The sequence below is a fragment of the Phaenicophaeus curvirostris genome, chromosome 24 (genome assembly GCF_032191515.1).
Source record: "Phaenicophaeus curvirostris isolate KB17595 chromosome 24, BPBGC_Pcur_1.0, whole genome shotgun sequence".
In the NCBI taxonomy this organism is placed as follows: Eukaryota; Metazoa; Chordata; class Aves; order Cuculiformes; family Cuculidae; genus Phaenicophaeus; species Phaenicophaeus curvirostris.
In genome coordinates this window covers 2,112,074-2,134,094 of record NC_091415.1, presented here as the reverse complement: position 1 = coordinate 2,134,094, position 22,021 = coordinate 2,112,074, and the positions used below count along the sequence as shown (strand labels likewise).

Below are 22,021 nucleotides of genomic sequence, written 5' to 3'. Positions count from 1 at the left end.
GGATCCTCAGGCTGAGACAGGTTTTTATCTGCTCTTTCTTGGACCCCTCAGGCCAGTTACACAAAGGGCACAGCAGCGCTGAGCTCAGCCACGTCCATCCTGAACCTCTGACATTCCAGCGGTGGTGCCTGCGTTGCATCCAGGTTTCCAGAGGGATTGTGTTCGCGGCGTTTGGATTTGTGGTATCATAGGAAGCCCGCGTGGTCTGGCTTTGGTTAACGCAGCTTTTCTGTTGGTGCCGTACGATGAAGAGATCCCTCTCCAGGGCTGTGTTCCCATGTGGAGGGTCTCGTTTGTTTTGAGTGTTAGATGGAAGTTTGCCAGCCACTTCAAAGGTATCTTTGTTGATAAGAGAAGCTGTGTTTGCTGCCAAAGCCGGCGCTCGAGTGGTGCTGGATGTGCCGTGTGGGTCAGCCCCGTTTCTCCCTGCCTCTCGGATCTGTTTACTTCTGGTTACCATCCCCTGCAGAACCTTCACGTGTCCGAGCACGGGGCTGTTTGCACCGAATGTGAGTTTGTATCTTACTGGAATTTGCAGTCTTAAGGTGCAACTGTGCTCTTTCCTTGTGCTTTGTTTTGGTTTCTTTCAAGGAAACACTTTTATGTTGCGGTCAGCAAGGGGCTTGCAGATGAACCTGCTTGGTGTTGGTGTGGGGATCTGGCCCCAGGAGCAGGGTCAGTGCAGTCCTGCGCCGCTGCAAAAGAAACCAAAGATAAATGATGTAAATAACCGTGCTCTTGAGCAAATAAAACTGGGAGGGAATTGGTGGGGTTGTCTTGAAAACAAATTTTTACACTTTGTTATGGGTAGACCTGTATTCTAAGCAGAGACCAGTTCCTTCCCTGGAGGGGTTTAAGGGACGGGTGGATGAGGTGCTGAGGGACGTGGTTTAGTGTTTGATGGGAATGGTTGGACTCGATGATGCGGTGGGTCTCTTCCAACCTGGTTATTCTGTGATTCTTTCCTGCATCTGCCTACCTTGCTCTAGCGTGTGCCTCTCGTGCAGTGATGGTCTGGCTGCATTTCAAGCACTTATCCTCTGCTCTGCTTGCAACCTGGGGCTCTGGGCAGCTCGGACTGGGAGGTCACTGGGCATCTTGGAGGATGGCTCCATCCTGCCCCGCTCTGATTGTTCAGGGAGATGTGTCCTCTTAGTGTGGAGTTATAGGGGGGCAGGGAGGGGTGGTTGCCCTACAGATTTTGCTTTGAGTGTGTAGCGTTCCTTTACACTATTGTGGTGAGTTCAGTTGTGGTATTTATGGGGACAAAAGGGACTGAAGAAAAGTGAGGATTTGAAATGCGCTTCCTGTTTAATACCTTTGATCATGGAAAAAGCAGTTTCTCTGCTAGTACACTGCGCAGTGTTTGATGTGAAATGAAAAATCCACAATGAGTTGGTTAAAAGCCTTGCAGTAATCAAGGCAGAAGAATTATTAATTCTCTGAAGGGGTCCGTGCTGCAGATGACCTACTTTACAGCTGCAGCGTGTCTCATGGCTGCGTTGGTACCAAGATATGAGGAATCTTAATATACAGCACACACGGAAAAGCCACGTGCTTGAAAGACATGCAGTGGTCAAAATGTTGTGATAATATTTCTCCATAGCAGTGTAAACCCCTGAATATAGAAATGCCGTGAGTAAAGCTGTTGCTGGGGTGCAGAAGTGGTAAATCTGGCTGTATCCCTGCCCTCGCGCTTGCATCCCTACCCACTGTGCCTTAGGAAATAGTAATGCTGAGTTCTTAATGTTTTCCCAGAAGTTAAAGGATGCAGAAGGCTGTTGAGAAATTGGAAAGCATCATTTCACATTGAGGACATTAAATCTGTTTTCCTACCCGCTTATTTTTAGAACAAGCGGGATGGGAGGAGGTGAGGGAGTGCAGTGATTCTTGTGCCGCTCTTATCTGAGTTGGTGGTATATAAATTTGCTTCCAAGGTAGAGGTTTAATTCCCCTGCTGGTAACCGGAGTGGGTGGTTTCTGTTACACCGCTGGCACTTTGTACCTGGTCCGATACAACGAAGGGATTGGAGCCTGTTGCCCAGAGGATGTGCCGAACACCAAAGCTGCAGCTGGAGTGATTGCACTACATGTGTTATGGGCTAAAATGTCAGTGCTGCTTCTGCATTGGCAAGGAATACGCTGCATTGGGTCCTTTTACGCGTGGGAAAGTAGTTCATTGTCACTGCTTTTTGTTTCAAATTACCTGTATGATTATGCTGCCCCAGTCTTTGTTTCGCTGCAGCGCGGATGCAGGTCAACCAGGAGGAAGATAACGGTGCTTCTGCGCTCCAGGTCATCCCTCTGATCCCTCCAGGCACTCTCACCTAGAGATAAATCACAGCCCTTTGAAAAAAGGTACTGGGGGAGGTTGACAGCACAAAGCCACCTTGCAGAGCATTAAAACTGTGAGCAGAAGTACAGAACCTTGCTTCCAGTATTTCACAGGAGCTCACTGCTTGGTCCTGCCACCTTCTGAAGCCCGTTTCACATGCAGCTCATCAGCGAGGGCGAGCGTAGCTGGCTGTAAAATAAATAAACCAAGCTATAAAATTGCTTGGTTTGTTGTAACTGAGCGCCCCAAGCCCAAGATTCAATAGCATCAGCACGGAATTATGCAAAAAAATAGAGGAGAAAATGGGAGTGAGGGTTGTTGGGAAGCAAGTCGTCCAGCCTCGAGTGTGGGAGGCAGTGGCGTAACGTGGTTTCATGTAGGAATGGCTGTTTTGGAGTACAGTATTCTGCTGTAATAAGGAAAATTCCTTATTACTGACATAGTGGTGAAACAAATCACTAGCAAAATGGTGGAGAAAACTAGATAATATGTCTGTAATTTAAATATGGCCAGTGGATAACGGATTATGAAACTGGGAACTGATGATCTGTCAGCCCAAATATGCATGTGCAGTGTGTGACATTGTTTTGTTTTTCTGACTTCTCTTTAAATTTTGGAGAGTTTGAAGCTGTAGAACAAGTCTTTGCAGAATTCCTGTTCATTAGGGCTGTGTGATGATGGTTGAGTGCTTTCTCCATAAGTGTTGTGGGAGAAACTTGCAGAAGATTCAGGTGAGCTACAGGCTTAGGTGAGAGTGCGCCCTTGTGAGATGAGGATTATTTTCATAACAAATGGATCGGATGGATCAGATTGCCCAGAGCAGTGGGGGCTGCCCCATCCCTGGAGGGGCTCAAGGCCAGGTTGGATGGGGCTTGGAGCCCCTGAGCCAGTGGGAGGTGTCCCTGCCCATGGCAGGGGGTGGGACTGGATGGGCTTTGAGGTCTCTTCCAACCCAAATCATTTTATGATTCTATGATCTTGATTTAGGCAGGAATAAAAAGCATCTTGCACATCTACAGATGCCATCTCAGATCTCAGTGGGAACTCAATCCACTTGTCTCCCAACTCCGTTGATTCCAAACCCATGAGAACATTTAACTTTTGCTTTCCAGCCACGTATATCTAATTATTCCTTTTAAAAAGATGTAGAGAAAGGATCCTGCTAGAGCGTGGTTTTTTGGAATCGGTAGATTTGGGTTCCAGTTCGAGCCCTGTCACTGCCTGACAGAATTTCAGGCAGTGTATTAGATAAAATCTCTTGTCTCAGTGTGTTACGCGTTCACCCGCCAGTGGTTTCTGAGCGTGTCCTTGCTGCTGTTGAGTTTAGCCAGAAAGCATCTCGTGAACTTCACGGCGTGTTTGTTTTGAAGCGGTACCATCTCTCTATCAGATCTGGAACCACGTTGCTGCATCTTGAGATCCGGGGCATAAAATGTTGACAGCATTCCTTAGCTCTCATATTTATTATCCCCCCTAAATATTTTGAAGCTGAAGTCGTTAATGTTCGCTGGAATGCGGAACAGCCGGGCGAGAGCTGCAGTAGATCCCAAAAACATCTTGATTAAATTAGAGGGGAGTTGGAGGGGAGGAGGGCTGGAACAAAGAGGCCGTTGAGAAGCTGGCACGGCGTGCTGGGAATTTATGTTCCAGCGAGGGGTGGCAGCAACCTACAGCTCTGCACTTGGTGCCTGCACACCCTGCTGTAACAAAGGGGTATGTGTGCATGTGTGAGCCTGTATGTGGATGCGTGTGCACGCACGCGTTGGGCACCTTCTTTACTGTTTTGAGCTGAAGAAAAGCCTTGAGAAAGGCAGCTTGCAAGAAAATAGTGAGCTTGCAGTTAGCACCCCTGGGCGAGAGTTGCTGTTGTCATCTGGATAAAATAACCTCCTTGTTCTCTCATTTTCCTGACTTGCAGAGAAAAGGGAGCCTGTGTTTGGCTTTGCTCAGCCCAGGTGAGGTGGTGCTGGCTCTGTTCTCCCTTTCCCCAGCCTCTGGTGTTTGGTGGGTCCCACACCTTCTTCCTGAGGTGTTGATGGTGCATACAAACTAGATAATTGTCCAGAGCAAGAGGATGAGTGTTTAGTCCTGATGGGATAAGGAGACAAGTTTTGTGGGGACATCCCCACTCACACAGTTCATTATTGGAGCCACTTAGAATCATGGAATCATAGAATAATTAGGGTTGGAAGGGACCTTAAAGATCATGTAGTTCCAACCCCCCTGCCATGAGCAGGGACATCCCACTAGGTCAGGTTACCCGAGGCCCCATCCAACATGGCCTTGAACACCTCCAGGGATGAAGGATGAGATTTTTCTGCAGAAGCTCTTCCTCAGGCTTTTTAGGGGATGTACGGATAAACTGGATTTGCAGATACAGGCAGGAATAGGTGATAATCAAATTTATCAGCTTTTCTTTCGCTTTTATTCATTGCTTTACCTGAAAGATTGTTTGCAAAGTGAATCATTCTAAACTCTGCCTTTGGTAAACATAATATAGGATTTGATGTTGAAATAGGAATTGATACCTGGAGACATTTACAACTGCGGAGACGATGGTCTTTTCCTTGGCATGCGTTTCATCCATCATTCCACACCCCATTCTAATGTGATCTCGGAATCTCCTGTGCCTGTGTGGTGATGGTTAAGATCAGCAGCCTCTAATCCCGATGCACTTTTGAACTCATGAACAGTTCTCTGTGCATCAGGTCCATCACGCTCGAGCAACGATTCTTTTGCTGATATCTATGGCTTTTTCTTTGACTTTCCCAAGTGAACCATTCTGATTTTTCCAATATCTCTTCGTTTATCAGGCTCAAGTAGCTCAACGTTTTCCTTCTAAACCTTTTTTCTGTGGAATCGGTACTGAGAGCAGCATTAAATTAATGTTCATTGCATAGCTCTTGTTTTCATGACACCTATGATCTATCTTACCTTCATCTTAATGTGAGTTTTTTTCCAGTCCAGCAATCCGATGGTTTCTTTCTTGAGAGCTCATTTGGAAGCACAAAGAGTTTTGTGTTTTGACGATTTGGCACTTGCACGTCTTCTTTTCTTCTTCAACCTGAATATGCATGAAAATATTCATTTTAATCTATTTCGCATAATTGATGCTTCAGCAGTTTGTACAGTGAATGAGCAATTTTATGCACGAAATAAGCAAATGGGCTGAAAAGAGCAGGGTGAAAGGCAGATGATTGGGCCAGGCCGGGCAGTTTAAGCAGCACAGCGAAGCGTAATGCTAAAAAGCTCCTTCTGTGTGAGAAGTTCAGTGCTCAGGGCGTTGAGAACAGATCCAGCCAGTCACTTCCATTCATCGTCTCCGCTGTTGAGCAAAAGGCGCAGTCAGAAGAGCTTTGCAACCCGTATCGCTGTGGTGAGGAGCAGCTTCAGCTCGTTCTGTGCTTTCAGAGATGGAAAGCTGGAGATGACGTTTCTGGGAGTTTGGGCATCACCGACTTTTTTGTTATCTTTAAATTCAAGACTCCTCAGAAAAGGCCAGATGCTCCCTTTTGTGAGCAATTATGTCAGACTCTTGTTTTTCCAGAGGCACATCTGGGTACCTGGGGAGCAGGTTTAGGATCCTGGGACTGGAATGTATGCAAGGGTGAAGGACCTGACCTTGGATGCTCCTGCTTGTGCATCACATTGTGCTGCTGGCAGCAGGGTACCAGGCTGCTCTGAGCAGTCACAATGTTCATCAACGTAATAAAACGTCTGTCATCCCAGAAACACAGTAAACTGAGTGCAACTGCTCTGGACAGCGTTCCCAAAAAGATCATTTGACATTAAATCATATAATCTTTTTGCTTTTTAATTGATCAGGGGGTTTATCTTTTCATGGCTCTCTCAACTCGTAGGCAGAAATGCTAGTTCAATGTGGATTTGTCTGCATTCCTTCTTTCTTTTCCTGGACTTAGTAGGCGTAAGCAATCTTGAACCTGTCCAATTTGCTTGACCTGGTAGATATATTATACTTCAAACATGCAGAACGTGGAGCTTCAGTCAGGCAAACCCTGCCTTAGCAGTCAGGGGATGAGTAAAAGCTGTAAACTCAATCAAATGGTTCTTGTTGCATTTGTGCTTTCTAATTAGTGGAAAAATGTGGAGAAATCATAGTTATTAGGTGATGGGTGTTTAAGTCTACCTGTTTTTTTGTGAATCGGAATGTTAGTGTAGAGGGACAAGGTGTCTGCTCTCTTCCTTGGCTTCTCCAGTTACTCACCTGGATGTCTTTCATCAGTAATACCTCAGGAAAAGTGGGATTTGGTGTGCTTTAGCTCTTTCCTGCACCTCAGAATGATTGGAGCTCTGAAATTGCAGATGGGGCTTTGAGAACATCGAGGGTTGTCTTGCAAGGGCTAAGACTGCTTCTGAGATTTGTCATTAGATACCAGGAACTGTTGGGTTTTTTTCTGGTTCAGCATTTTATAGGGAGTTGGAACTGGATGGGCTTTAAGGTCCCTTCCAACCCAAACTATTCTGTGATCGTGTGATGCTCTGAGCCCCCCAGCTCTGCTGTTTGTATAGAACGTGGCAATCTCGGCTGCTCGATACAAGGCAGGGGTTGATAACCAGCTGCCTGTCAGAATGGGTTTGGATTTCCCTGGAATTTCAAAGTGATGATCAGGCATGCGCCACACAACAGGGCTGAAGTAGTAAGTTAAAATCATTTCAGCAGCCCGTTGGGATGAGCAGCGTAACAGTCAGGACATTACTTCTTGGAGTCTCCAACAGTGAAGAGGCGAAACATCTGTTTGTGTCTAACTATAACCATTGGCTTTAATCTCTTCCAGCGACTGTAGGCTGAAAGATGTAAATTGTGTTGCAAATAGAGATTTGTCTTGATCGTGTCATGCTTCTGCTACAGAAAAAGGGGATTTGTTAAGGTTCGTGTGAGCTGGAGGCGGCAAGGCTGGAGCGTGTGGCTGCACCTCCACGCTGCTCTGCAGGTGTGTCAGCAAATGCCTGCTCGCTGCGCTGCCTGATGGGTCTGACTTTCTCGGCTTTTCTCAGGGAAGCTCTTCAGAATGCAAGCAGTGACAGTTTTAGCATGAAATCCTGTCTCTAATGAAGTGAAGATTAATGGTACCATTGAACTCATTAAGGTAGACATTCGCTTCACCCTTCTTTGCATGCAGAAACGCCTCTTCAAAGAGGGCTTTGCATACAAAAGTACCATCCATTGGTAATTATAGATGCACATTGCTGGGTGTTCAGTGTATTTATTAGAAAGCCAGAAGTTTATCTGTTCCTGTGCTAGTAGCTAAAGCCAGATGTTTGCTGGCATCAGCTCTCTGTGCAGTAGTTGGGTCCAACAGTGATGTGGAAGTGCTGGCTGCCTGTTACCTGGCAGGGAGTTTAAAAAAGTAAATATATTTATATATTACAAGGACAGGCTGAGAGAGTTGGACTTGTTCAGCCTGGAGAAGAGAAGGCTCCAAGGAGACCCTTCCAAACCAATCAGTGCTTCTATGTTCAATAAAGGAAGTTTATTCTTGTTGGCTCCCTCATCCTGCATTTCTCCAGCTTCCAAACCAAGGTTGCCTAGATCCAGTCTTGCCTGATCCTGCTAAAATGGGCAAATACATATGTTTTTGGGCTTGTCATGTTGAAAACCTCATGCTGTCTGGAAATTTTCCCTGCCCTCACGCAGCAAGGCTTTTCTAACTGTGTGTGTATAACATTCAAGTTTATTAATACTGTTTGTGCAGTGTGCCCGTGAATGGCTCTGAGCTGAACAGTTATTGGATTTGCTGGCATTAATGGAAGTCCTTAATTGAGCCTAAGTTATTCGGAGGTCCGGAGCACGCCCTCTTCCTCTGCCTTTTCACCATCTTGCTCAACTAACTTTCATTTCTCTGTTTTGTTGCAGAGCAAGGAAGTGGGATTGCAGCTCCAGGAAGACTTGATGAAGGTCTTGAATGAACTGTACACGGTAAATCAAACTGACCTCTTGGCGTCTTTTCAGACAGAAGGAAAAAAGTGTTTGACTTCTCCCAGCCTGTTTTTACAGCAGGGACTAAGTACCAAGGCTGATAAATGTCTGCAGCCGTTGCAGTGGGAGGCAGCTTGTATTTGCCAGTCTATAGAGCACCGTAAATCTTACTTTTTCACTCTATCCCTATATTGTTTCAGCTCTGTAAGTGCTGGCTCTGCTTCTCAAAGGACTCACCTTAGCACACACCTGCTTCTAGCTGCAGCATTGGGTTTAAAAAGAGTGAGAGAGGTTAGAATTAACTCCAAATACACTAAAAATCTTCAGGCTGTGGTTTTGTGTGGTCTGAGCATACAGCTTCTGGGGAGGGCATGGCACTGTGTTTATTTGTTCCTCAACTCTTCCAGCAAAACAGCTCTCTTAACAGAAATAGTTTTCCGTCTATGCTTTCTGCTTCTCAGTAAATCCATTGGAGACACCAAGAAGGAGGCACTGTCTCGGGAAGGAGAAGGAATGTGTTCATAAAAGTTCATGAGCTGCTTGGGGATTTTTCCCTGCACGGAGATGAATGGAAAAGCGCCTGTTGTTTGATTTGATTTTTGCTTTCTGCAGCTGTTAGCAAGCTAGTTCTCTTTTAAAAGCGGAAGCTAGACATGGTTTTCTTGCTCAAGATGTCTTTTCTTTCACCCTTCCTCACAATACATTGGGTCATTACACCAAGGTATGTGTTCTTTCCTTCGTGATTTTGAATGATCCAAGGACATTGCTCAAGCTGTGGTGTATCAACCTTGCGATGAAATCTGGTGTTAAGCTGGACTATGAGGGGGTTCTCAGAAATTTCCTGTATCAACATGATGCATAGAAGGGAATTGTTTCATTAGAGCATCAAAGCCCGGTGTTTGGACTCATCTTTACGGTAAAAAGGGAGCTCAGGGGTAGGAAAAGGGAATTCATTATGCACTTACATTCCTGCTGCTGCAGCGGACTTGAAAAGATGAGGCTCATTTATGATTTTCCTTCTTTTCTGCTTTAGCATTTAGCATTGCTGAGTGTTTTCTGCAGGCACAGAGAGTTTGTGTTCCTCGATGATGAGCAGGATGGTGGAAGCTGGAGGTGCTTTGAAGCTGGTTTGATGTTCTGGTGCTGTAGTTGTTAGTGCAGCCTTGGTTTATGATAATCTGAGCAAATTGTCTTGTGCTGGTGTTCCTGAAAGGCAGACGGTTTGCCCTGGCTGTGAAGGTGGCTTTGTAAATGTAGCAGTGCCCATCATCAGCACTGCCTGCTCTGGAGATGGTTCTTATTTTGAGGGCACAGTCTGATTCAATTTCTGAGTCATGTACTTGGATGGGATCCTAGGGAAGGATGTAGATCTGTCTCTAAACACAGACTTTTAGGAACGGATATTTATTCCTAATCCAAGTTCCCATGGCTCTGGAGCTGATCTGGTGGCTGGTTCTTGGAGCTTGTGTAGCCGTGTGTCATCATTGCTGCATCTCTGACATATCATCGAGCCAAATACCGAGTCCTGACTATTTTTCTGTCTCTGGGAGGTCTTCCAGAACTCAGCCTTTGGTAAAGTGATGCAGAATATTACCTTTTTTTAATGTCAGTGCTAAGAACTTGAAATCTATTTATTCATCCCTTCTGCTGTGAAATTTTTAAGTGTCCTTTTACGAGAAAATGTCTTTTCTTAGAAAAAGCCACCGGTGCTGATCGCATGAAAAGGAATTTCTTGCTGGACTCAGTTTAATCCCTGGAGGGATTGCTTTTACTGGTACTTTTAGAAGAACTCAGCGAACCAGAGGTGCAAGTATGGGAAGGATTGGTGCAAAGCCTCTGGTTTTCCCTACACCGATGAAATAGAGGGGGTTGTTATCACCTGTAGGTCTTATCCTGTGCTGTTCTCTCCTAAACACGGGGTGGGCAGAGCTTGTGGCTGCCAGTGCGGCGCTGTCAGCGCCATGAAATCATTAACATCGTGATTTCTCTTTCTGCTTCCCTTGCTCTCTGCCAGTTCCACTTCCAGTGATAGGCGAGAAGGAACTGCTTTGCATCCATTATTATAAATGCCTGCTTTACAGTCTGAGCATATGCAGGAGCTGAAAGTGTGTGCGTAAATTATTCAGAAAGTCTCTCTTGAATACTGGCCGCGTTCACATTCGCTTTCATCTTTAAATACAGCGACTCTTTGTATCTGGGAACCCTTCCCAAGCGCTGCATCAGGAGAGAGAACGCATCCCCCTTACGTAAAATTATGTTGTGGTTCACATTAAGGTGAAATAGGTATAAATGAGGTTTTATCTGAAATAAATCAAAAGATTTGCAAGCGAGGTTTGGATTAATGCTAGAACGACGCTGTCGGGGTGTCTTTATGCAACTCTGCATCTTTTTGGCCCCCTGTCAAAATTATATCATCGTAATGCTTGCTTTGGGATGTGAATTGAGTTGCTTGGATTAAAAAAAGCTCATTTATATTTTATGTCCTTTGTTTTTTTGGTTCCGTTTCCTTAACGCAAAGTTGGACATGAATATCCCGTGAGATTTTTTTTCTGACTTTGGGGGATATTTATCTATACTTATTTATAAAAAAAAGTCCTATAAAATAGTGTTTGTATAGCACAAGGTCCAGGTCTCCCTGAGCAAAAAACCCACACTCTTTAATTAATATTTTTATTACCTGAGGCGAACAGAAGTACTTTTAGATATCAGATTTGATTTAAGCAAATCCAGCCTAGGTTGCTTTTGCAGCTGTCAGGTTCAGGCTATTGATTTGTATATAGTTCCCCGAGACCTGTGATGTTTAAAGGACTGATTCATCCAGATGAAATACTGAAAGGCTCCCTTCAGCAACCTTACCTGCTGATGAAAAGCGATCATTTCCTAACGCTGGCATGTAATTTTCTTTGAATAGTAAGGAGGCTGGATTTAGCCTCTATCTTGTTTGGGGGTTTATAACTCCTTTATTGGATTCCACAAGAAGGCGCGTGCCAAAGTTAAACAAAGAAACAGCTGCAAAATAATCCACTTTGATTTGTGATGCATTTTGAGAGCTGGGCTTTCATTCATGCATCTTCTGTTGTGGTTTTTTTTTTTTTTTAGATGTGAGATTTCCCTGAGTATTTTGCTGGCTTAGATATTTCTAGCTCACAACTAGCAACCAGATCAGACTTGCTGGTCACTGACCTAAGCCTTTGCTTAGTTTGCATGATGTCTTGCATCTAATATAAACATGATGGACAAGAGTTAGTGTAGAATAGTTTGGGTTGGAGGAGACCTTAAAGATCACCCAGTTCTGACCCCACTACCACGAGCAGGGACACCTCCCACTGGATCGGGGGGATCAAAGCCCCATCCAACTTGGCCTTGAACATCTCCAGGGGTGGGGCAGCCGCAGCCTCCCTGGGCAACCTGTTCCAGGGCCTGCCCACTCTCATTGTGAAGAAATTCTTCCTTATGCCCAGTCTAAATCTGCCCCTCTCCACTTTATCCCCATTGCCCCTCATCACCACAAGACTTTGTGAACAGTCCCTCCCCAGCTTTCTTGTAGCCCCTTCAGGTACTGGAAGGTCACTACGAGGTCTCCTTGGAGCCTTCTCTTCTCCAGGCTGAACAACCCCAACTCTCTCAGCCTGTCCTTGGATGGGAGATGCTCCTCATGAAATAGTTGAAAGAAACGTAACAGTTTTGGAGAGTGTATTGGCCAAATCAAGAAAGAAAAGTGTTGCAGCATAGAATCAAAGAATCATTAAGGCTGGAAAAGACCTCCAAGCTCATCCAGTCCAACCATCAGATCAGCACCACAGTGCCTACTAAACTATGTCCCCAAGTGCCACGACCACACAGGTTTCAAACACCTCCAGGGATGTGACCTCTTTGCTAGAATTTTTCCTCCCTTCTAGACTGTGAGTTTTCCAGACACACAAATGGACTTGGTCACGTAGATAGGACAAAAGATCTATGTGCCCTGTTTGTGGGTTAGGTAAACCCATTTCTTGCTCAACAGGCTGAACTGTGGTGTGCTCTGATTCTCATGTCATTTTTCTGCAGGTGATGAAGACCTACCACATGTACAACGCTGACAGCATCAGTGCTCAGAGCAAACTGAAAGAGGCGGAGAAGCAGGAAGAAAAGCAGATTGGGAAGTCAGTGAAACAAGAGGACAAGCAGACGCCACGCTCCCCTGACTCGACTTCCAACGTCAAGTTTGAAGAAAAACACGTTCGACGGAGCTCTGTTAAAAAAATAGAGAAAATGAAGGAGAAGGTACTTCTGCAGCATCACTGCTGCACGTCGTGTGCCGCAGGAGGGGAACTTCACAGTAGCTCAGCACAGGAGTTACTGAGTTCCCTCCTTTGTGATGTTCAACTGGAAATCTCAGGTTTTTTATGAGTTTTAAATGTTCAGGTTTAGGAAAGGCAAGAGCATTAGGTTTCTTTTTAGGACAATCGGATAGGCTTTTTATATTATCCTGGGGTATACAAGCATGGCATGCAAAGCTAAAACGAGGTTACAGTGTGAAAGTAGCAACTGCTGCCTTGGGAGTCGTGGTTAACATAGGTTTTTCTTGTACAGAGTACAGGAGTTTTGTTCTCCATTTCATGCCAGTTTGAGATCTGGCCTGTGCTCAGGAGGACAGGCAATCCCAAGCTGACTTCATGGGCAGAAGTGGTTGCCTTAGCCATCAGTCAGTCAGTCCAGTAGTTCAGCACTAAGATTCAAGGCAACAGAAGGTGAAGAGTTATTTTTGGATTGATTATGGTCTGAAAGGTCCAGGCTTAAGTCCATCTTCTGCTGGAAGAAGTGGGATGCCTGCAGTAGTCCTCAGGCTATCTTTAGGCTTCTAGCAGTCATTCTAGTAGTGCTGGAGCTGGCTATAACCTCATAAACCCACCTTGTTCCTTCATTCTTCCCTTAATCTTCCCCAACCTGCAGTCTGTTTTAAGAGATGACTTTACATGCAAAGCTATCTATTATAGTAATGCTTAAAACTATCTAAATAATTAATCTAAATTCTGAGTCCTTGAGTTTTGATAAAACTGGAGTCCAGATGAACAGTGAGCAGAGTGAGATTTGCTCAGTATTCTCTGGTGTTAGTAAGAACGCTACTACTCCTGCTGCACCTCTTTTTTTTAAAATGCATTCTGTGTTTTTTCTGCTCTTTTTTAGCGCCAAGCCAAGTACACAGAAAATCGACTGAAGGCTATTAAGGCGAGGAACGAGTATCTGCTGGCTCTGGAAGCCACCAATGCATCCGTGTTCAAGTATTACATCCATGACCTGTCTGATCTTATTGATGTAAGTGCTGCTGCTTGGGTGCTAAGCAATGAATATCATTGTCATTAACCCTCGCGTGGGCCCCTCCAACATCTTCTATACCAGCACAACTGGAAATCTCTATACAGCTGTGGACTGATGGTCTTGGCTGGGCAGCTTAGAGGGTAACAGCGGGCACGATAATTGGTCGTTAAGCTGTTAAATGAGCTGTTCTTAGATGGATAACTCAGAGTTTGTTGCGCAGATGGAAGCCTGCACAAGAAAGTTGGCATTGAAATGTGTAGAAGGAGGAGTTGCTTAGTTAAAACGGAGCTCAACTTCAGTATCACACTGTTGCTTGACATTTTCTATTTACTATTTTAAGCAAACCTGCAAGATTATAGCTCTGAAGCAGATTTTTTAAAAAAGGAATGTAAACTGTAGAAACAGTGTCCCAGTTTGTGAAAGAAATTGAAGACAGAAGCATTTTCTAAAGCTGCTTTTAACTTGTTTAGAAAAATTCCATTTATCTCAAGGTTAATGCTTTCTCTAGCGTATCTCACTAGAGGGATGAACCTCCCTGCTTTTTAGACCTTCCATCCTCTGATACCCTGACTCTCCAACTCTGCAGCAGCTTGATGCATTTCTGCTGTTGTTGGGACTGCAGAGGACTTTGAGTCCAGCTCTGAAAGGAGTTGGAACGGTGTCAGCAGTGGTGGAGGTTCCATCGCTTGCCACTCCGTACTCTCTTTGTCTACGCAAAGAAATGGAGAAGTAAACTGGCTAGAGAAACCTGTTCCCCCTTTCATCACAGAATGTCCTGAGTTGGAAAGGACCCACAAGGGTCATCGAGTCCAACTCGTGTCCCTGCACAGGACACCCCAACATTTATACCATGTGCCTGAATACATTTGTGCAAATGCTTCTGGAATATTGTCAGACTTGGTGCCGTGACTGCTTCCCTGGGGAGATGTTCCAGTGCTCCACCACCCTCTGAGTGAGACGCCTTTTCCTAATGTCCAACCTAACCCTCCCTTGGCATCTTCCTGCCATTCCCTTGGGTCCTTCCTTGGAACGCTCTGCAGAACCAGGCAGTGGAGCAGAAGGTGGAGGGAGCTCCTTCCCCAGCTGCCTGTAAGCATTCTGTTCTGCAGCTGGGTGGTCCCCGCTATTCAGGGGGTGTCAGTTCTGCTTTTAATAAAATGTGCAACAAAAAATACCCCAAATCTCTCTTTGAGAACTCAGAAAAGCCCTGAAATCTTTCAGAAACACCTAACTACCCACTTCAGCCTGCAGAGCTGGAGTACCGACTGCACTGAACGCATTGTGCCTGGGTCACTGGCTGTTGCTCGATCTTATTCTGCTCGCCAAGGGCAGCCCGTTGCCGTCACAGTTAGAAGCACTCAGCTGCAAAGCCTGCAGGGAACTGCCTGGGTAGGAGAGGGAGTGATGAACGTGAGTGTCTCTAGACACAGGCAATAAAGAGCACTCACATCACTATTAATTAGCCAGCTATTATAATACCTAACAATATATATAATGCATTTATTCAGCTGATCATAAAAGCGTATCAAGTGCGCTTGTGCTAGGCATTTATTTAAGCCTGTCCTTTGGAGGTCAGGCTCATCAGTGCTGCAGGAGTTGGAAAAATACTGTTCTTTGACAATGTCACGTTCTGCGGAATTGCTGTTCTGCAGAGGCACGTTTCCTTTCTATCTGCTGCCTGTTGAGGAGACCTTGTTTGGGTACCAGTTGCTCAAGCTGAGTTGTGCCCTCTTGGTTTTCAGTTTTCTGCGTATTTTTATATTGCAATGTAGGCAATAGGGATTCGTTTTGCTGACATCAGCCTAATTCACTTGTCTTAATTTTTTATTTTAAAATCTTATCTGTAAGCCCTTCCCCAAATTCTACAAATGAGCTTGGTTCAGTTGTCTCTTAGCAGACTGCTCTTGGTACCTTTTCATGAGCTGAATATAGTAAAGAATCCATTTAGATTTCATAAACCTGTAACAGTTTTCTGAATTTTTAGGCCCTGGCCCAGGAAGCCTGAAGAAGTCCTGGCTGCACATCCCTGGAGGGGTTCAAGGCCAGGTTGGATGGGGCTTGGAGCCCCTGATGCAGTGGGAGGTGTCCCTGCCCATGGTTGGGGGTGGGACTGGATGGGCTATAATGTCCCTTCCAACCCAAACTCTTCCATGATTCTATGACTTTTTAAGCACAAGCCCAAGATCTTTTAAGCAGTACATTGACAGCTAGAGGTTCTCCAGCCTTGAAGGCAGTGCTTCTCCAACTAGGCAGTCTCAGCCCTCTCTGAGTTGTGGTGGGCAGTGGTGCAAGACAAGAAGCCAGGCTTCTGCAGGACATGTGTTTGTCACAGTTCCTAGAGAGGAGCCGTCCTGACTCTTGGTGATTCCACACCCATCTTAACCCCCTTGTGTTCCTTGCAGCATTCAGTTTAACACCACATTACAAGTTCTCATAATCTTTAAAAGAAAAGTATTATCTGCTCTGTTTTTAGAAGGAAAAATGTGGGACTTGCCTGGGAGCGCAGGAAGCAGAATTCAGTTTTCTCATTGTTAATACAGATTTACTAATGCCTTTGATCCAGAAGGATCGAAAATTAACAATTATAAGCAGCGATGGTTATCTGAAGCATCTGACTTAAACAGAAATGTGATTTTTAAGCTAGGTCTTAATTCTTTCCCTTGATCTAACAAGTCGATGATATTGAATTTTGAAATATAATATAAAAGCGTTCTTTAAAGTTACTTACAAGCAGATTACGTTAGGCCAAATGGCATTAAACTTGTTGTGTTTATCCAACACATTGTGTTCCCCCTCCACGGAAGGATAACAGAGGGTTAATTCTTCATCGTGACTTAAGAGCAATGAATTGTTCCTGACATAGCTCAGTAGTTTTGTATTTCCTGGCTTTGGGGACTGAGGCAGCTCTTTGATGCTGATGAAATATTACAGTAATGGGGAAGTTTGTGTTAACTCATGCTTATGGAAGGGTCACTAGGACAGAATTAAAGAGAGATAAAATGTGTGTGAGTGCTTAAGCCTAGTTTTCTCTTCTAAGAATGGGTATCCTGTTGCTGTGGACTCCAGGATCTCATGCTTTCCCTTCCAACTGTAAATTCCATTATAAAATAGAGCGCTCTTTCTCCGTATATCTTCTGTTTGGGCCTGTTTGGAAACGCTGGCTGGCAAAGGGTTAATCGCTTGTCGTGTTGGGAAGTGAATTTGAATGAGTTATGATTAAGTTCTTATAAAAAATTGATTTCCTTGGAGAGCGATTCCATCAAACATTTATATAACCCAGAAAGGGACGGCAGGACTGATACGTTTATAAATACGCTACGTTGGACATCTTAAGACGTTAAAGTGGGGGAGTGGGCTCAGAATTGTTTTCTGTCACTGGTTTCAGTAACATAAAGCTAAAAACCTTCATCATTTTAATGTAGTCGTGCCGCTCAGCGTTTGGGGCTGTACAACGTGAAGTCCCCTTTGCCTTCCCAGTCCCCCAGCAGATCTGCACCGTAATGCGCGTGCGGAAGAGCAGTAGCTACGCGTGGCTGTCGATGCGAGACCGCTCCACACGTGCAAATTCCCAATCAAGCGTCTTTTGTGGGGTTTTGGCTGGGTTTTTATTCTTTCTGATTGACTGTAATGTCCTTTAATTCTCTGCCTCCAGCCTAACCAGCAACTGCAGCTCTTTTTTATGAGACTCCCCACCTGCCACAGCTTCTTGGCAGAGGCGCCGGGCATCCAGCGGCTCTTGGTGACAGGAATTCTGTGAAAGCAGGGAATGGTCCAGTAGTTGCTCTCTTCTTTCCCTCCACCCCTCCTTTTTTTTTTTTGCCTTTGCACACAATGACAGTGATGAGCCCCAAATGATGGGCGAGGAGGAGATTTCATGTGATTTTTGCTTACGGAGCAGCACAGCAATCAAGCAGATGGTGGCTTGCTTTCTTTTTGGATATTCTCCTAGCGTATGTAATCTTGCTTCTAATTCCAAGAAGGTGGGCTCCTTTCTTGCTCCTTTCTTGCTCACTTTATTAGACGTCTGAAAAATTCAGGCTGTTTCTAGTGAGCTAATGAAAAGCGCCTTTTTTTTCTTTCTGAAACATTAAGTCTTGGCTGCAGAGATGAAGCTGCTTGATTGTCTTCCAGTGACATCATCTTGGTGTCAGTAACAGCCAGGAAATTCTTGACCACGACCACTTTCTGCTTGAAAGTTTTTTTGCTCTTCTGTTTCACCCCAGCAATGAAGTCATCCCAACTGACGGCTGCGTGCTCTTTGGATGACTCCGTGCTTTATGCCTGTGATGCGCAGGTCATGTTCTTGCTTCCTGACGTGCACTGAATTAAGCAGTTTTCTGTATCTGGGGTGGAATAATTTTGATGCAGATTGACCTTTGCGGGTGATCCAAATCTTATTTCTCAGAGTAGTTTTTAATCTATTGTTTTCCTCGCACTTTGAATAATTTTGTTTAAGGATTTTGGAGTGTTTTCAGTAGGAATCAGTCCCCTTGAAGGTAAGGTTAGGATCTAAGGAGATACATTGAACATACCTGCTTTGAGGTTACTTTTTGGGGATTTAACTGCATGAAATTACCCCTCTAGTACTCTGCGAGGACTCTGCATGCTCTTATAACAATTTAAGCTGAACTTGACTGGGAGACTAATTATTACGGTGTTGCAATTTGCAAGGGATTATAGGTTGAGAGTTCTGTTTAGGACCAGCTCTGTGGAGCCCTAGTCAAGATGCCTCCACAATCAATGAGAGATGTGGGACCACTCTGGTACCCAGAAGATGCTAAAATATCCACCCCACTTATGTAAGTTCTGGCTTTGGAAACGTTTTTTCTGTTTCAGAATTTCTTTGCTTATTCATATAGAACTGTGTGTGTTCTTCCAGCAGTGCTGTGACCTGGGATACCACGCTAGCCTCAACAGAGCTCTCAGGACCTTCTTGTCGGCTGAGCTGAACCTGGAGCAGTCAAAGCACGAGGGTCTGGATGCCATTGAGAACGCCGTGGAGAACCTGGATGCCAACAGCGATAAGCAGCGCCTGATGGAGATGTACAACAATGTCTTCTGTCCACCCATGAAGTTTGAGTTTCAGCCACATATGGGTGACATGGTCAGTTTATGTTCCTCCTCTAGCTCTGTAAACAATTGTAGCTTCGCCTCTTCTCTCATTTTTGATTCAGACCCACTGAAGACCACCCATATGGCTCTATTTTTAGGAGATGGGAGGGAGCCTTGGAAAAGGGAGATGATTTGAAGGTTAAGCCCCATCCAACCTGGCCTTGAACCCCTCCAGGGATGGGGCAGCCACCACTGCTCTGGGCAACCTCACCACTCTCATGGTGAAGAAAATCTTCTTAATGTCTAGCCTCATAGCTGTGATAAAGGACCTTCAGACATTCAAAACTCAAGATAAGCTTATATTACTAAAGTAGATGATTTTTTTCTAGTTCTTTCTCTTGCTCGCCGTCGGGAAGTGAACTGCAAGTGGGTAGAATTGGCTTTGTCTACAGGTTGAAATCCAGGGCTACAAGGACTTAATTTTAAGTACTTCGGAGGATGTTTTTTTATAATAATATAATGAACTACTTGTGGTGTTCTCAGTCGTACTGGTGTCTTTTCTTAGCCCTCTAAAAGCGGTGCCCTATCTCTTCCAGGAGTCACAGCTCTGTGCCCAGCAACCCGTCCAGAGCGAGTTAGTGCAGAGGTGCCAGCAGTTGCAGTCCAGGTTATCCACACTCAAGATTGAAAACGAAGAGGTGAGCTAACAAACCAAAACCAACCACCCTTTTACTACTTCCAAAGGGGAACAGGGACTAATTAAGGAAGAATTTAGTTCTCTGTGATCCTGTTTTATGAAGTAAAATTCAAGAATAAGGCAACTGAGGCTGGCACGACGTTAGTGTGGGATTTCACAGGAGAACTTGGAGCATGGAGAGGAGCCTTTGGAATATGCACATGCTTCTCTGTTCCCGTCCTTTAGTTGGTTGTCCAAGTTGTATTTGGGTAGCTAGTAGTAAAAGAGGAGTTTAATGGTTTGAAGTGAAGACAGAGAGTTTGCATAACTTAAGGTAAGAAACAATTTTTGTTTAATCAGTGGTCCAAGACGAGGAGACAGGATAGATGGCATTTGTTTGGGAACAAGTCAAAATACCTAATCTACACCTCGGTGTTCAAGCAATTTTAATACTCCTGGGGCAAAATTTGCATCTCCTTTGTGTCTAGGAAGTAGATTCAGGCCTTCAGTAAAAATTTACAGTGCAACAAAGTCCTGTTTTTAATATCTTATGTTTGATACCTGGTAGATATAGTTACAGAAGACAACTAGAAGATCTTTATTCCAGCAGTCTTTGCTTTGAGGTTAAATTTCTTTACATTTCCTCATCCCAGCCTGTAAGACTAGAGGTGTTTTTCTTCTCCTGGCAGGTTCTGTGTGCTGCCAGCCTTTTTTTTTTTTTTATATCAACTAAGAAGCAAACCTTGCACCTTGGTTATGGCGCACGAGATGTGGAAATAGGAACATCTGTTTATCACTGAAGTGCTCCAGGGTAGTTCCAACTTCTGTTCTTGACTTGTGACGTGTCTTCATTTTTTAAGTGCTCTCATTCTTGCTGGGCAGGTGAAGAAGACTATGGAAGCCACGCTTCAGACAATCCAGGATATAGTCACGATAGAGGACTTTGATGTCTCTGACTGCTTTCAGTACAGCAACTCGATGGAGTCTGTTAAATCCACTGTCTCGGAAACGTTCATGAGCAAACCGAGCATCGCCAAGAGACGGGCCAACCAGCAGGAGACAGAGCAGTTCTATTTCACAGTAAGGAGCTGATTTTCTGTATGAGCACATATAATGCATTTAGAATTATCCTCGCAAGAGAGTGCAAAACAGGGCGATCGTCTTACAAAAATGCTTCTGTAATTGATTTTGGACAAGCAGAATAAGCGTATTAGATTATAAAAGCGGGTGCTTTCAATTCTTTACAAATATATTGGGATACCTTTGTTGATGCAATCTTACTCGCTGGATAAATTGTGTGAAATCTGATTTCTTCTGCATTTAAAAAGGACTTGTCTGAGAAAGAGGGTAATGGCTTGTAAATATCAGTTTTCAAACATAACACAAACTAAAAGAATGTTTAGCTTTCTTGTTATTATCGTCTTACAATTTCAGCTCACATAAGCTTCTAATTGTGTTGTTGCATTTTTACAAGATGCTAAGAGCTTTTTGCATTGAATTTCAGACCAGACTGTGTGGGTTTTTTTTTCCTAAATTCAGTTTATGTTAAACTGTTGGATTCGCTTCTATTTTAAAAATATTTCAAAAGATGAAAACCATACCCCTTATCCTGCTTACTTTATCATTCCTTTGGGCATCCTTTGCTGCACTTGCTGCCCTTTACGTTCCTCTCCCACGAGTGGGGTTGCTGGTGAAAACCTGAAGTTCCCGTGCATGTCACAGAGGCTGGTGGGATGGTTTCTGTCAAGCCTAGACTAAAGAAAATTAAAAAGTCTTTCTAGAAGGTGAAATTGGCTGTGGAGATAAGCGGGTGGAGAAGCTGATACCATTCAGAAGGGATTGACCACCCTGCCTGGGGTTACGAAGCTAGAAAAATTACTTTTTAATTGAGATCTAAGTGTTCCTTCCCTAGAGAGGGGCTGCTGTGAGTTCACAGGAGGCTGAACCCAGGGCTTTATTTGGTTGGAGTGTTCTTCTGTTTCCCTGTGTTAGTATCCTGCTGCAGATCAGTGAGGTCCCAGCAGGATCACCGAGCATCTCGGCAAGCAGGGGTGAGATCTGCCCTCTCCTGCACGATGCAGGTGAAAGAACTGCTGGCAGAACAAAGCTGCTCCCAAAATTGCTCTGTAACCAGCCGGTCAGATGCTGACGGATCTGCTTATTGACCAGGCTTATAAATACCCTTTATACAGACCGTGAAACTACAAGGAGCAGCTTTTTCAGCGTGTGAGGAACGCTCAGGTGAATGTTGCTGAGCCAGAGGACAGTGCTGTGCAGCAGCATGGGCGAGGCTTTCTTTGTGTAGGGGAAAGTCAAAGTGCAGTGCAGAGCAGAGATTTAAAACCCCTCCTGCCTTCTGCTGAGCTAAATGCTGAGCAACAGGGATCGAAATGAAGATATTTAATTTGAAAGAATATTCCAGGTTGGAAATTCCATGTCCTGCCTCGCTAGGCAGAGCTTTTAGGTAAATGTGGTGATGCCAGCATGGGAATTGGATTGCGGGAGGACTGACTGCAGCATCTCTGAGCTGTGTTTCCGCTAGAGGCGTTATCATTGCATGCTGGTGCTGCGCACGCTGTTGTCAAGGCTTTGAAGGAAGATTTGTATTCAGAATAGAAGCTTAAACTTCCTCGTGTCAAGGCAAAGCTTGGGCTTAACGCTGAGCTAATGCAGAGGGCTAAAGCAAGGAAGCAGCGGTGACTTGAGGGAGCTGGGATGCAGG

The 22,021-nt window shown here is 44.7% G+C and overlaps 1 protein-coding gene across 6 annotated transcripts in view; it reads left to right on the top strand.

Annotated features, from left to right (window-relative positions):
• Positions 1-22,021, top strand: part of SRGAP2 (SLIT-ROBO Rho GTPase activating protein 2) — a 97,196-nt gene that overhangs the window by 44,277 nt on the left and 30,898 nt on the right. For 4 of the 6 annotated variants that reach the window (XM_069876079.1, XM_069876081.1, XM_069876077.1 and 1 more), the window contains 6 exons: positions 8,211-8,273; positions 12,321-12,536; positions 13,440-13,568; positions 18,451-18,675; positions 19,220-19,321; positions 20,182-20,379. In XM_069876079.1, coding sequence (XP_069732180.1) covers positions 8,211-8,273; positions 12,321-12,536; positions 13,440-13,568; positions 18,451-18,675; positions 19,220-19,321; positions 20,182-20,379 — 933 coding nt within the window. The remainder of the gene's footprint in view (positions 1-8,210; positions 8,274-12,320; positions 12,537-13,439; positions 13,569-18,450; positions 18,676-19,219; positions 19,322-20,181; positions 20,380-22,021) is intronic. The other 2 variants (XM_069876080.1, XM_069876078.1) reach the window with 1 other exon arrangement.